At 39.4% G+C, this 14,072-nt stretch overlaps 1 protein-coding gene across 11 annotated transcripts in view; it reads right to left on the bottom strand.

The window, feature by feature from the left end:
- plekha7b (pleckstrin homology domain containing, family A member 7b) overlaps nt 1-14,072 on the bottom strand; it is a 74,702-nt gene that overhangs the window by 4,701 nt on the left and 55,929 nt on the right. For 4 of the 11 annotated variants that reach the window (XM_080885027.1, XM_080885033.1, XM_080885031.1 and 1 more), the window contains 14 exons: nt 13,392-13,526; nt 12,580-12,648; nt 9,591-9,662; nt 8,428-8,508; nt 8,192-8,341; nt 6,699-6,800; nt 6,376-6,487; nt 5,978-6,183; nt 4,438-4,629; nt 4,238-4,355; nt 4,052-4,143; nt 3,627-3,845; nt 1,666-1,896; nt 489-622 (listed from right to left, as the gene is read on the bottom strand). In XM_080885027.1, the coding sequence (XP_080741153.1) occupies nt 489-622; nt 1,666-1,896; nt 3,627-3,845; nt 4,052-4,143; nt 4,238-4,355; nt 4,438-4,629; nt 5,978-6,183; nt 6,376-6,487; nt 6,699-6,800; nt 8,192-8,341; nt 8,428-8,508; nt 9,591-9,662; nt 12,580-12,648; nt 13,392-13,526 (1,913 nt within the window). The remainder of the gene's footprint in view (nt 1-488; nt 623-1,665; nt 1,897-3,626; nt 3,846-4,051; nt 4,144-4,237; nt 4,356-4,437; nt 4,630-5,977; nt 6,184-6,375; nt 6,488-6,698; nt 6,801-8,191; nt 8,342-8,427; nt 8,509-9,590; nt 9,663-12,579; nt 12,649-13,391; nt 13,527-14,072) is intronic. The other 7 variants (XR_013971952.1, XM_080885032.1, XM_080885030.1 and 4 more) reach the window with 4 other exon arrangements.

Below are 14,072 nucleotides of genomic sequence, written 5' to 3'. Positions count from 1 at the left end.
CTGCTAGTAACAAAGCACCTAAAGATACAATTTAAAAATGTGTCTTCCAAAGTTGTTATGTGTAGAAACAAAACTGAATAATACCTTGAGTTAGGTTGCTTTAAAAAAATATTTGATTCATATACATCAGTGTTAAATGGCCTAACAAAAAACACATCCTTTTACAAATGGTGAGGTACAAAGACTTCACTGAAAATGAGTAAAAACGCAGCCAGTCTGTAAAGAAAAACTTTGAAAGAAAGGCTGTTTGTTGCTCAAGATCCTTAAAAAATTACAAGAAAGCCTGAATCCTAGGGTCCAAAATATAAAGAAATTAGGGGTGACTCAATGCTTTTTTTTTTTACAGTCCTATAGTCCAGAATCTTCAGGGCCTTGAAACTGATTGCATTTGCTTGACTAGTAGTATGGAAACACTACTCTCCTAAAACATCAGAGTTGAGTAACACTCCAATGTAACTTCAGGGTTTATTTAGTTACACTTCATCTACCTGGACTTTGCCAAGATGCTTTTGATACGCTCCACCTTACGATGACGCTCCTCCACTTCTTGAGGACTGAGTGGCTCCTCAGGCTCCGAGTCCACGTAGCGCTCTGGAATCGACACTTTCTGAGGTTTGGACAGCTAGAACACAGATGCAGTGTGTGAATTAAGATGTTTGCCACTTTATTGTGATCTCTACTGTGAGGTCAAAAATGATATACGAGTTCACTACGCAAGTTGAAGATTTGTAATCCTGAAAATGATCAAATAAGCATAGGACAAACTGTAATAAAATATGGAGACTAAATATGCAGAGATGTGCCCTGAAGTATCTTTAAAATGCTATTTTCATTTTAGTACAGGCAGAAAGTTTCAGCACTTGTATAGCTTCACACAATGACGTTTATCTGTCGCATACTAATGCATACTTTATACCGCCAGCATCCAGCCTATAGCTCATTTCTTCAATACCTATGTAGAAACAGTGCTGCAATACTTTCTGATGCTTTTTCCATAATTTCAGCAGCAAGTTTGTCAGCCAGTCTAATCAGGCTGCCTCACGACAGCATTGTGTAGGAAATTATTAATTATGTGCCACGTTTGCTGGTGCAGGTGCTGTTTATCTGTTGCTCATTTTAACATATTCTTTAAACATGATAAAACCTTTCAGTATATGCCTTTTAGGGATTCATCAAAATATCAGTGGAACATCAGTATCGACCAGTATTGACTTCTACCAGCCAATCAGCAAAAAAAGACGAGTGACATTTATTGACTGGAAATCTGTTGTGTCCCATTTGATACAGTTAGGTATTTTTAAAATCAAGTTTATTTTATTTTCCTCAAAAATGGGAGAGAAATACCAAGAAAAAGTAAACAAACAGAAAAAAAATGTCATCTGAGAATTTAAAGATCAGCAGCACAATCCACGAAATCCAATCAATGAGAATATTAAAAAAAGGGCTTGGTTGTGGCGCCTCCCATCATTTTAAATATTCCTTCTGTAAATATTTCTTTTTATTCACTTTCAGTATTCATTTTATAAAAGAAAAACTCCTTTTTGGGGTGAGTAGCCTCCTTTTTAACGTTCAGTGCACTGTTTTCCCCCTTTCATGTTATTCCTATGTTGACATTTTTCCTAGTCAGCTGTATTTCTTATTTTTAAAAAATGAAAAAAAAAATACCTCTTTGTTAAGGTCCAGGTCATAGTCCAGAGGTTCCAGGTCAACCTCATGGGTGGGAGGGGGGGTTGTGGCCATGGAGCGGAAGGTCAGCCATTCATCCGAATGCGAGCGGGGTCTCTCTTTGTGCTCGGGAGGTCTTTCCTCCCCCTGGACACTCCTAACTCCCTGAGCCTCCTCCCCCTGAACCGCCCTCTCGAGTAACTGCAGGTCAAACTCCTGCTCTCTCTTCCACTGGACAACGCACACAGGAAAAATGTAGACTGTGAAACAAAGGACAGGGTGCTGCCACCAAGTTTTCTTGACTAAAAGAAAAAGTGAAACTTCTTTCACTTGCCTTCGTGGTTATATTCATGGCACACATGCTCGTCCTATTCCTAACATGATATTAAAGATTGCAGAGGGTTTTTACTTGCAATGTACAATGTCCAAATGCGTGTGTGTGTGTGTGTGTGTGTGTGTGTGTGTGTGTGTGTGTGTGTGTGTGTGTGTGTGTGTGTGTGTGTGTGTACAAGTGTGAAAAGGTAAAAAAAAAAAAGAGGGCACATGCATAAATGAGTATGCATGTTGATATGAAAGATCTCAAAACACAGCATGCTAGAACTCTACAAGTGTGACAAGAACACAACACTTCACTCAAACTGATGACAAATTCAACAAACATAAGAAAGTTATACATGTTTACAGAAAAAAATGCAATAAATTAAAAAAAAACATGCCAATGAGTTCTTTAGAAAATATTTTTTATTTTTTGCAGTCACATTTGTAAAAGGAAGGATTCCTCTAGCCAACAGTAATTAGCAGATAAAACACTGAGCACATGATGCAATCACCTAACTCACTGTATGTTGCGATATGTAATGTGCTGTTAGTATCAGTACATCAGCATTGCCCAGGAAAAGTGTTAAATGGGACAAGAGTTGGTCCCAATCTATAAAACATATGATTTCAGTTTTATCTTCATTTAAATTTAAAACAAACAAACAAAAAAATCAGGTGAGAAAAATGGTGCGATGACATTGACAAGAGTGGGCTTAAGAATGTAATGCTCAGTGTACGTAAATGTTTTGGTCAGTAGAATATAAGTAGGCACTTTCCTTCTCTCTGCCTCACACACACACACACACGCACACATGCAGACACACATATATGGACAGCAACAGCATGGACACATGGAAGAGCTGGCTTTAATATCTACACGAGGAGAGACAAGACGGCTGCTATGTGACAGCACAAAACACTTCAACGGGTTAGAAATCAATGTGGTAGGATAGTGTTGATGTGAAAGAAAAATGAACAGGTCAGTGAGGAAGGGTGAGAAATGATGGATAAAGCAAAGTTAGAATCCATAGCAGAGAAAAGGGAGAAATGCAGTGACTGAGGTCATTAATATGTTATATGTTTTATAGCCAAGATCTCATCTTGTAAAGATTTTGAAAAAGAAAACAAAATCATCACTATTTAATGTAAATGTTATTATCTGCACCTCATAATGAACACTTAAACAGTTATATATGTGTGCTACTTTTAATGCTGCAGCTTGTTGTAGACCAGAAACGTATCTACTTATCTGTATAGGTCTTTTTTACCGAAGGGCATTTAGGACAAGCACACCAGAAAGGCACTTGGAGACCACATTCTCCTCCTAAGTCATAATATTTTTTTCTTAAAGGGATCCAAGTCTGCAACTCAACTGAATGGGTTCTTTAGGCCAAATGACTTTGGCGAAAAAGACCTACTGAAGCCTGAAAACAACACGTGCTGAATAAGCACAGATAGAGCCACACAGTGAAATGCCATACCGCACTAACTTAATAGTTTAATATAAACTTGGTAACAAGAGAAGCAGAGACGAGACCCACTGCACTCAACACAGGCATGCATTACTGCTGTAGACCGCCACTCTCAGTTTGGTTGTCGTCGTGCGTGAGAGTGTGACGTGTGATGCTGCTCTAGTAACATACTGATCCCAAGTCTGCTGAAAGTGAGCGTGAGGATGACGTGCGTGACGACGAAGCGGCGTGGCGGTCTCCGTGACTCAGGGTGCGTTTGCGCTGGCGGACGAGGGCCTTCTGGTGCCTCTTCATCCTCTCCAGCTGCTCATCAGCGCTCATCTTCCCCCTCTGCTGCTGCTGCGCCGGGTCCACAGCGTACAGACGCTCCAAGGCACTTTTTGGTCTCTCCTGAGACGAGTGGGAAGAGAGAAAGATGATAACAAGAGCAAACACATGGCAGACTTTAGACTGGTGGAAATATGACTAAAATAGCATTTTTTTAATTATACAGTGCTGTTAAATTGCTTTTAAAATGCTTGATTAAGTCTTATTAATATTATAAATGAATATAATCTGGGGTTGGAGTGACATGTTCACTCTGTTGTTACCCCCACCTTTATGCCAACTGCTGACGTTGCTCTTCGGAGGGTAACGTATGAGGAGATGCTCGAAGACTGATTTAACCTAAGTGAAGATCCGCCCGTTCCTGAGGGGAAGACCACAGATGTTAGAAGTCTGTTCTCATCTTAAACAATATTCTAAAGCATTTTGGCGGGATGAACTGACTGTTGTCTATGTACCTCTGCTCGGTAATGTCTTGTAACCTCCGTCATGCCCAGGTGTTACAACACTAATGTGACTGGAGCCATCACCAGCTCCCATGAGTTCTGGATCACTCAGGAAAGGCCTGAGTTCCACCTGACATATACGAGTGGATTTAAATTAGAAACAACATGACATTAAAAATGCAAACACAGCAATACACACAAGCTCTGCGTACCTTGCCGTCCCCGTTTGTGTACTGCCCAGTCTCTCGGTCCCTTTTACGTTCGTCTGACTGACGTTTGAGGCCACGTACAGAGGTGTGTCTGATGACTGTTGTCTCCCGGGGCAAGGGAGGCACAGCGGGGGGATGCTCATCGGGACTGTAGAGCTGAGGTAGAGGAGGTCTGGGAGGCACATCTTCCTCATTCTGCGCACAGAATAAATGTGAACCACTGAAAACAACTGAAGAAGGACTCTAGCCTTGCAAGGACCCCGAATACCAAGATGAAGAGTTCCTGAGCAAGTAACTCTATAGACTGTAGAGCCTGATGACAGTGGCTATGACACAGATTACACAGTATACAGTCATAGAAATGCTGTTACACTTTGACTTCCATCACACATTGGTATAAACAAAGCAGGATTAATGACAAAGATAATACATTTCCAAAACGTTTAAACTTTGAAATACACATTAATTATTTTTCTGCACTTAATAATCCATCAATTTTCTTGACTGCTTATCCAGCTAGTGTCACTGCAGCTTATTCCAGCTGAGATTAGGTGAGGGAGGCAGTACACCTTGGACTCAGGGAACAGATTCAAAAAAATTAACCTAACCTAGAATTTTTTTTCGACTGTGGAAGGAAACCAGGGAAAACTGACCAAATCCACAGACTTCAAGCCTAAACCATAATACAAAGTTTGCATTTGGTCACAATTTGGTAAGCAGCAATTTTCAAAATTGTTATATGATTGCAACATAAGCACGTGGCAATTTTTCTTTAAGATTCCAGTAACACTACAGACAACACCTGTGATGTTATGCAGTTTGGATAACTATAATTAGATTAAATATAATAGTTTTTAACAGTTTTGGAAATTTTGTCACAAATGTAATATATCTTAGTTTATCTTGTAATGTTGATTAAACGGGGCTCAGTGTTACTTTTATACATTTGTCTTGCACAATTTAAAAAGCAAATTGAGAAAATTACATCTTAGCTTATCTTACAACAAATTATTCAAAAACACCAAACACTGAGGTTACAGCCCTAACTGCATTTTTCTTGTTCCATTCCAGCTGGGCGTACTTGAATTGAATTGAAAGCCTTTATTGTCATTATACATAGTATAACGAGATTAAAACAGCTCTATAAAAGTGAACTGAATGTCATCTTCTTAACTCACTCAGTTTGTTTTATGCAAAGATGCATGAGCACCAGCAAAAATGTTTACTTACATTTATTACTTGGCTAATTAGTGGCCAAATAAGGTAAATATTCACTTTTTTTCTTGGACTTTTGGACATTATTTCACATTTCTCTATTTCCTGACACTTCATTCAGTTCATTGATCAACAGGGGTAAATAGACTCATTTTAAGGAAAGTGCTAATGGCTTGTTGAAAACCTCCAACTAGAAAAAAGGGAAGTTGAAAATCACAGACTACAAAATGCACTTCTGTGTATTTAACCAACCAAAGCTGAACACACAAATGCAGAGAGCACATGATTAAACAAACCAACACAAACCAGCTTAAGTTTACTCACTTACCCACTTAGGCCCACTGATGACAGCTGTAGAATGGTGTAATGGCTGCTGGCTGAGACTAGAGGAAAGGGTGGGGGTGTGGCTACTGGGACTGAGGTGGGGGCTGTGCTGCTGCTGCTGTTGCTGGGACAATCTCATCTCCATAGCAGACGCGCTCCCAGACACAGAAGGCACTGATGACACTGACACCGAAGGCACAAATTTCCTCTCTGGGGAATATGATGCGGATGATCACATGACAATAATACACACATGCTGTAAAGACAGCACTTTTAGTTTCCTATGGGAAACATTCAAGGGATTGGTAACAAAAATATGACTGCAGGCTTTAATGAGAAGATACAGTCGCAGGTCCACAGCGATTTGCTTTGTAGACATGGAACCTATAGCGCTTGCCTCACCTGGGTTGGTAACAGAGGAGATGGTGACTTTGTAGTTGGCTTTACTGCTGCTGAGACCTGCGATAACATCCTCAATCCTCCAAAGCTCCTTTCTGATCTGGACCTTCTCTTGCTGCTCACATAGAAACACAGAACCACACACACACACAGACGCATACAGACACATTTTCATATTTTACAGATTTTAATTAGAATCCAACACACGATCCTCTGAACCAGTTCTTTGCTTTGTCTGAGTATATGACATCAGCAGTATTTAGCTCATTCCCATTCAAAGCGAGCGACTGCTTGCGGGAGTTAATGGAGATCACTGAGCCACAGACCTGAGAAAGATCACAGCGGCTCATCTGTCCCTGCAGGGCCGACTTCAGCCAGTCCACGTCCCTCTCAAGCTGGCTGTACTCATTCCATGCATTTTCCATCTCCTAAAGAACAAAACACATCACGCTCTGTGTTACAATGCCAAAAAAACAGTGTTCACACACTGTACTTAGCTTGTGAATAAAAAGCTGTTTTAGTGGCGTGTATGTGAGCTGCAGTTAAGACCAGGTGTGTTAAGTGGTGATTTTTATGATTTATCACTTCTTCTTTTTTTTTAAATTGCAGTGTGCACTGACAGACTACAACCAATGCCTGGAAATGTCTTTAAGCCAAAGACACATTTGTTTGCTTTCATGTAATCTTGCGGTTTATTTGTGAATGTTCTTTTGAAACTCGTAATTTTCATTTCAACACTAAATATTTTGAATATCAGTGAACTTTTTGACCAAATATTTTTTTTTCTGAGTGGCTGAGAAATCTACTCATTTCTTTGTAGCCGTAGGTTTGTCCCTAAGCACTCATTTTGATAGTGACAGTCATCCTGAAACATTGTGCCAGTTGCAGAAACCATAAAAAAGGAACAACTAAAAATAGAAGCGAACATCTTGTTTTCAACCAATAAAACATTTCTTTAGTAGCATGTGCTTACTGTAAGAGCCTGAGTAGTTTGATCCCTTACCTGCCAAAACATCAGTGTCAAATGTCAAAACAAGGTTTTTCAAAAAATTGTACTAGCCAAAAACTCATTTTATCTCAAAAATGGTGTACAGGGTTTCCTTAAACAATGAGAGGAAATAAGTAGTAGAGAACAAAAGAAGAAGAAGTGGTAGGGCAAAAAAGACCTATCTATAGCAGATGAATAATATCTGAAAGCCGTGCTCTTAAGAAAATAATCTAGAAAACAAATCAAAGACCCGACACAGGACATGAAACATACATCTGGTCCTTCTGCTGTACCATCTCCTGTTCACTGAAGCCTGAAATGGTCTCACTGGAAGGGTAGCTGTCATTTGTCTTGTACGGCAATGATGCCAAACACACTGCGAGTGTAGCAAAAGCATACAGATATAAAAATCACACAAAAGAACACTACCGGTCATGGATTGGTCTCCCCAGAGCCCAGAAATCAACATTACTGAAAGACTGTGGGATCATCTGAACACGGAACGGAAAAAAAGGGATCCAACAGCCAAAGAAGACCTTTGACCTATGTCCTCCAAGAAGAAAGATATCGTTCCTAAGAGAGTTCAGACTGTGTTGAACAGTGGTCATACCAAATATTGACTTTCAAAATTTTTAAAATTGTGCAAACTCTATATTTCCACATATGTACATGTTTGCACATGCTTCAATAAATCAGTGCACCTATTTCACATTTTCATAGGAGAATATGAAGAAATGAGAGTTGGATGAAAAAGTCTGAGCCAGTTTCACTGAAGAAGGAGGCTGTAGTTTTTGTCATAAGCACAATGGACTTGCAAATCCCGGGTCTTACTGTGGATACTTGAGATATTTCAGCCCTGATATGGACCACGTCCTCTTGTAGTAATTTCTGCTGATAGGCAATTTTCTCAGCATGAGCTGGCTGATCTCTGTAGTCCTCCATCTGCTGGTGGGAAACATCCAGCACAGATTCTAACTTGTCCTACACCAGGGGACGATAACATTGTCATAAACACGTAAGCCTTCATAGACCACACAAGAATACAAACAAATATATACAACTCAAACCTTGTCCTCTTTCAGAGTGCGTATCCGGGCCTCTAGCTCCTGTAGAATCTTGTCTTGTTCACACAGTCGACTTAATTTCACCTAAAAGAAAACATATTGAAACAGTGAGAATGGAGGAAAACTCAGTTCTTCCTATCGCTTCTGATAATACGGCAGAGTGTAGACAGAAAATAAAGAGATAAAACAGTGCCTGAGATTTTTAGATATGGCTTCTGTTTGCAACACCGTTAAACTCTTCCATTCTTGCCTTTGTTCAACTCTATTCCACAATGCACCCAGATAAGACAAATTGATCGTCTCAGTCTGTCAATACGGCTCATCTGTGTAAAAAGCTCAAAGGAATTCCTCTCATCGGTGCAGTGCCAGATATCAAAAGCCTCTATACTATCTAGTTTGGGGGTGAGCTCTGGTAATACCCATTATGAGTAATCATAATCAAGAATCCATATTTTCAATTCACTTTTGGAGAAAGCCGTGTTTACAGAGAGTGACAGATTTGTTTTCCCAGAAATGGGTTATGTGTTTATGAAAACAACATAAGACTGCCTAGTTCACAGTCTTTCTCAAACAGTGTTTTTTTTCTTCTCAGATCTATTTATCATTCTGTTCAATTAATAATTAAGCTGTTTTTATTTTCGCTGCCACATATTGTTGTTTTTAATTGCATGAAATATTCATTGTTCCGATAAATTTACTGGCAATTTCTTATAAATTGTTAAAGTGGAACAATGCTAATGATGAAAAGCCAGGACATCCATCTTATTTACCTCTATTCAGCAGAAAACAAAGAATGAGGAAAGCAGAATCTGGGAAATCAAACTGAAAAATTTAACAGCTCAACATCTAAAACTCCCATTACATGTATTTTTCCCTTTAAATTGCAGGGAGGCCCTCACTGTGCTGCATGGATGGGTGTCCCCACAGTGTTGCAACGCAAATACGTTCCCTTCCCTCTACAGCCTCTGTTTACCACAACTTAAGAACACACACGCAGGCAAACCACACTAAAACACACAGTAAAGTCAGACTAAAGTCAGCTGCTTCTCTGTAGTGGATTGTCAGAAGTCGGAAACAGAGATCTTAGAGGGGAAAAACAGAGAAGGATAAACAGGGTGCTTATCTGACTGTTTTTGTAAATCCTGAGAACAGAATGATTTACTTACATCAGCATCACTTTCTGCTATTTTCACAGGCCTTGATGGTCTTTCTTTCTTTAAACTGTCACGTCCAGTAACCTAAAGTTGAACGAATGACAAAATAAAAAACTGATACATATTTCTAGTTTACAGATAATGGGACTGATACACAAGTTAAGCCGAGTTTACTAAGGAGGAAAACAAAAGAAAAAAAAACTGATACAAAATTGGAAAAAAAAAAACTTATTATAGCTTCGTTCAAACATTTATGCAGATAGAGTTTCTACATCTTTGTGTTTGGAAAAAAGCTCTTACGCTGCTATTTACAGGATGCTTATTACTGTAACTTAACAAACAACTCCTTAATATTACCAGTATGGGAGAAAAAAGTTTTTTTCAGATTTTGTTTTTCACATCCATGGTTTTGAATGGGAACGTTTTTAAGTGGAGACCTAACAAAGGCGTTGATTATTAAAATGCTCCTCAGCCTCCCTGGGAAAGTCTATGCCAGAGTGCTGGAAAGGACCCTCGGATACAGGAGGAACAATGCGGTTTTTGTCCAATTGTTTATAACATTTGGATAAAAAAATCAGTTGTAGCCAGTGATGTGGACATCATCAGATGATCGGTTAGGGGTTCACTGAAGTACCCTTTGGTTTCTGCTTTCAATCCATTCACTTCCACCTATCTAGCAGGGGTGCTGAAACCTCTCCCTAGACCAGTGATGGATTTGAACCCAGCAACGTCTTGCAGTGAGGCAACCGTGCTAACCACCATGCTGCCATCTGCATTGTGACACTCTTCAGAATTCATCCCGCTACTTCCTTCACTACCAGGCCATTACACTGCCTCCACCATTTTTGGCACATCATGTGGTTTACTGTCCAGCGGTTTATTCTGCAGAACTGTGCAGGCTCCTTTTCTGTGTGTAACCAGTAAACTTCTATATTTACATTCATGAAGGCATCTCTTAAACCACCTTGTCGAGAGTGTTTTTTGCTTGACTGGACGTTGGAAACGTGTCTTCCAAACCTTTTTGTGTTGCTGAGGTGGGCAGTTCATTTTTTATTTTTAAGGATGTACCAGATCATAGATTTGGAAACTATTTTAATTTTTTTCTTTGTGATAGATTTAGTTTTCTTTTTCAGTGACATGATGGCCTCCTTTACCTGCAATAACAACTTATCTGGACCTCATATTGAGAGTACCAGTGAACCGCAGCCAAGTCCAAGTTCAACACAGAATCAGCTCCAGATATTTTGTCTGCTTAATTTGTACTGAAATAATGAGTGAACAGGCCTGATGTTACCAAGTATTAAAAACAATGCTTAGGTTTAGAATTATTTTAGTCTGTCTAATTAGCCTGTGAAAATGGGGAACCATGCATAAAATGCATGTAATTCCTGAAAGTCTGCATTTCAGGGACATCTATATGGTTTAATTTAAAGTCCATCGTAGCAACAAAATTACTAAAAAAAAAACAAAAAAAAAAACAAAAACAAAAACAACTGTCATTTTCCAGAAACGTATAGACTTAACTAGCTCCACTATAGTTGTGATATTTTTCTCTGCTGATATCAGGCTAATAGTACAGGGTATCTAGCGACTGCCGGTCTTTGCATCGCACCCGGAGGTTCACAAGATAATGACGCAGAGATTTGTCAGCCACTTCTCTATCAGAGTCAGTAATTTTCAGAGATCAAAAGGTTGATTATTCATATATCGCCCACATTAGGGTCACCACACGTTGAACAGCAGTATGGACCAGTGCAAATAGGAGACTCAGTTAAAGGGACATTCCACTTATTTTACATGTCACGGTCAATTAGTAGTCTTGTGGGGGTATTGCACAGTCTGTGAGAAAAAGTTTTATTATGTATTCTGTGGTTGTAGAGAGATCGTCATGAAGTCTGGGAAAATTATTACAGTGATCACCAGCATATTTTTTTCTTGGCTTTGGAAACTTTGAGTTTTTAAAAGAAAGTCTCAGTTTCATTCTTGGGGCACTGAGTTTAAAAGGCGTGGGTGCTTACGAGTTAGGACCAACTATGCAAAAATCAACTCAAAATAAACAAGTTTTGACTATGTTTTTTGCAGTCTGTCCCTTTGCCAGCTCTAATTAAGTGCATTACCAAGTATCTGTAGGAGTTTTTGAAGACCATAGCAAACTTACACCGCTGCACATTTTCATCCATTTCCACCAGTTACCACAATAAAACTATGACTCAGCCTATAATATAAAATCGTATTTACTTTGCTAATACATAAAAAATACATAAAATTTCCTAAAGAGCCTAATTAGGCCATCTGTTATGCTCTAACAAATAAAACAAAAGCAAAAAGTCAAACAGACATTCAGTACTGTTAGTGGTGCTTATTAGCATGCAATTCAAAATCTCAGTGGTGAGTATCACACGATGGATGATCGGATGAAGGGATTCATGTGTAAAGATCCTGCATAATTTACTGGGATGCGTCACATTCCATTTAAAAAGCAGTACAATGGTCTATTTCACTTGTATGCACATCATCCTCACATTCGAGCAAAACATGACGTGGGCATTTCAAACACACTGATCTCTTTTTGATCTCTTTTGAACCCAGAAAGCGAAAAGTTATTTGCTGTACTGCGTATCACAAGATGACTTCCCTCAACTCACTTTGCTTTTTTCCTTTCTTTTTTTTTTTTTTTACTGATGCAGAGCTGCATCAATAAAACACTTCAACACTTCAGCATCATTATTACTTTATACCAGTTTCACTGGACAATTTTCAGGATTTATCAAAGCAAAACTGAAAAGTATCTTTTTCTTTATCCTTAAATTGATCATTTGTGCAATAAGAAGACAGTTTCGAGAAATGTTAATTCCATTGTAAAGGACAGAAATAGAACAGAGGACAGAAAGGAAAAGAGGGAAACAGGGAGGCAGATGTTGGAGGCAGCGACAGGAGAACAAGATTGTAGTCCAGAGAGGGGAGGTGGAGAAGAAGATGGAAAAGACAAAGTGCCATTTACTTTGTTGGGGCCCACCTTCAGATCTAGATACTCCAGGTCCTTCTTCAGTTGTATGTAAGTATCATCAGCCTTTAAATGAGCAATGGAGAGATAAATCATTTGAAATGAAGCTGCAAAGGATAATGCGTGATCAGATGACACTTAGGGCCTTTATTTGGGATTTTCTAGCAGAACTTTAATTAACTTGGTCTCAATTACAGTGCACTTCTACCTCTGTATTTTTATCTACAGTCAAGCTCTAATTAAGTAATCAAGTAATTGTTTTGATCTGGTTTAATGTCTCATGTATGACCTTATGCACAACTGAGGAACACAGACATGTGCATGACATGTGGTCAGACAGAGAGTTTATATTTCTCCATAAGCGTGGAGGATGGCCAGAGAATGGTCGGTTGCTAAAAACTGGGTGGAGTTGTCGCTGCTGCTCTTACAGCATTGTGTTTGCTTCCCAACTACACAGAAATGTTCTGATAATCAGACATTATTGTGGTTGTGCAAGGTTATACATCTATGAGACAACGCAAAGTGTAAAATACAGGCATGGGCCACAAGCAACATGCTCCAAACATGGCATATTCCTGTTTACAAACAGTCACACAAGGCTCCGAGTATCCATAATATATAACCGTTAATACAATACAAGTCATGTCAAAGTGGTTAAATGAACAAGACATCCAAGCAGAATCAGAAAACTGCACAGTCTGTAACGATGATAGGGTAGTAATGTATGGGAATGGCTGGGGAGCAGGGGACCACAATGCACTGGCAAAGGATGCACTGGGCTGCATTAGGGAAATATGAGGGTCCCTGACCTGCATGCTGGGGCCTAATAGGCCGTTGTGCTGGTGGTGCTGCAGGTGAGCAAATGCATTGCTGGGACTATGTGCACCAGCCATCTTGGCCTGGTGCCTCCGAAGCTGAATGAGGAGCAGAGTCAGCTCCTCTGGCTGTAGCGTAGCCCGGGTTTAGGGGCCAGTGAAAGCACAGAGGGATGAGAGGAAATATTTCATAATCATCTGGGCAGTAAAGTGGCTGAGCTGCAGTAACTGTGGAGTGTGGCAGAGACACCAGTATACTGCTGCCTCCAATAATGTAACACTTTATGTGAAAGGTACATGAATTGTCACCTATTCATAGAAAACGGGACACATTAATAGCATTAATTCATTTATGAAAAACACATGTTAAACACCAGTACCTCATCCTCACTCTTATCTAACACTGGCCCTGCCCCCAAATATTTCAGATATTTTATACATTCATTTTTGTAATTTTCAGTATTGTGCAGAAGTCTTGAGTCACACCTCATTTCTTTATATTTTATTTCCAAGAAGCCAGACTTTTTCAGTAGTATTGAACAATAGCTCTTCCAAAGCTTCTGTGGACATTTGCTTTTTTCACTCAGTTTAAGTCCAATCCTTGACCATTTTTAGAGGAATGTTTTTATTGTTGTTGTTTGTTGAACCACATAACAACAACATCTGAATCATCTG

This window comes from Rhamphochromis sp. 'chilingali' (genome assembly GCF_963969265.1).
Source record: "Rhamphochromis sp. 'chilingali' genome assembly, chromosome: 6".
NCBI classification, from domain to species: domain Eukaryota; kingdom Metazoa; phylum Chordata; class Actinopteri; order Cichliformes; family Cichlidae; genus Rhamphochromis; species Rhamphochromis sp. 'chilingali'.
Note: the sequence above shows the minus strand (reverse complement) of the source record. Positions and strands in the feature narration are given on the sequence as shown.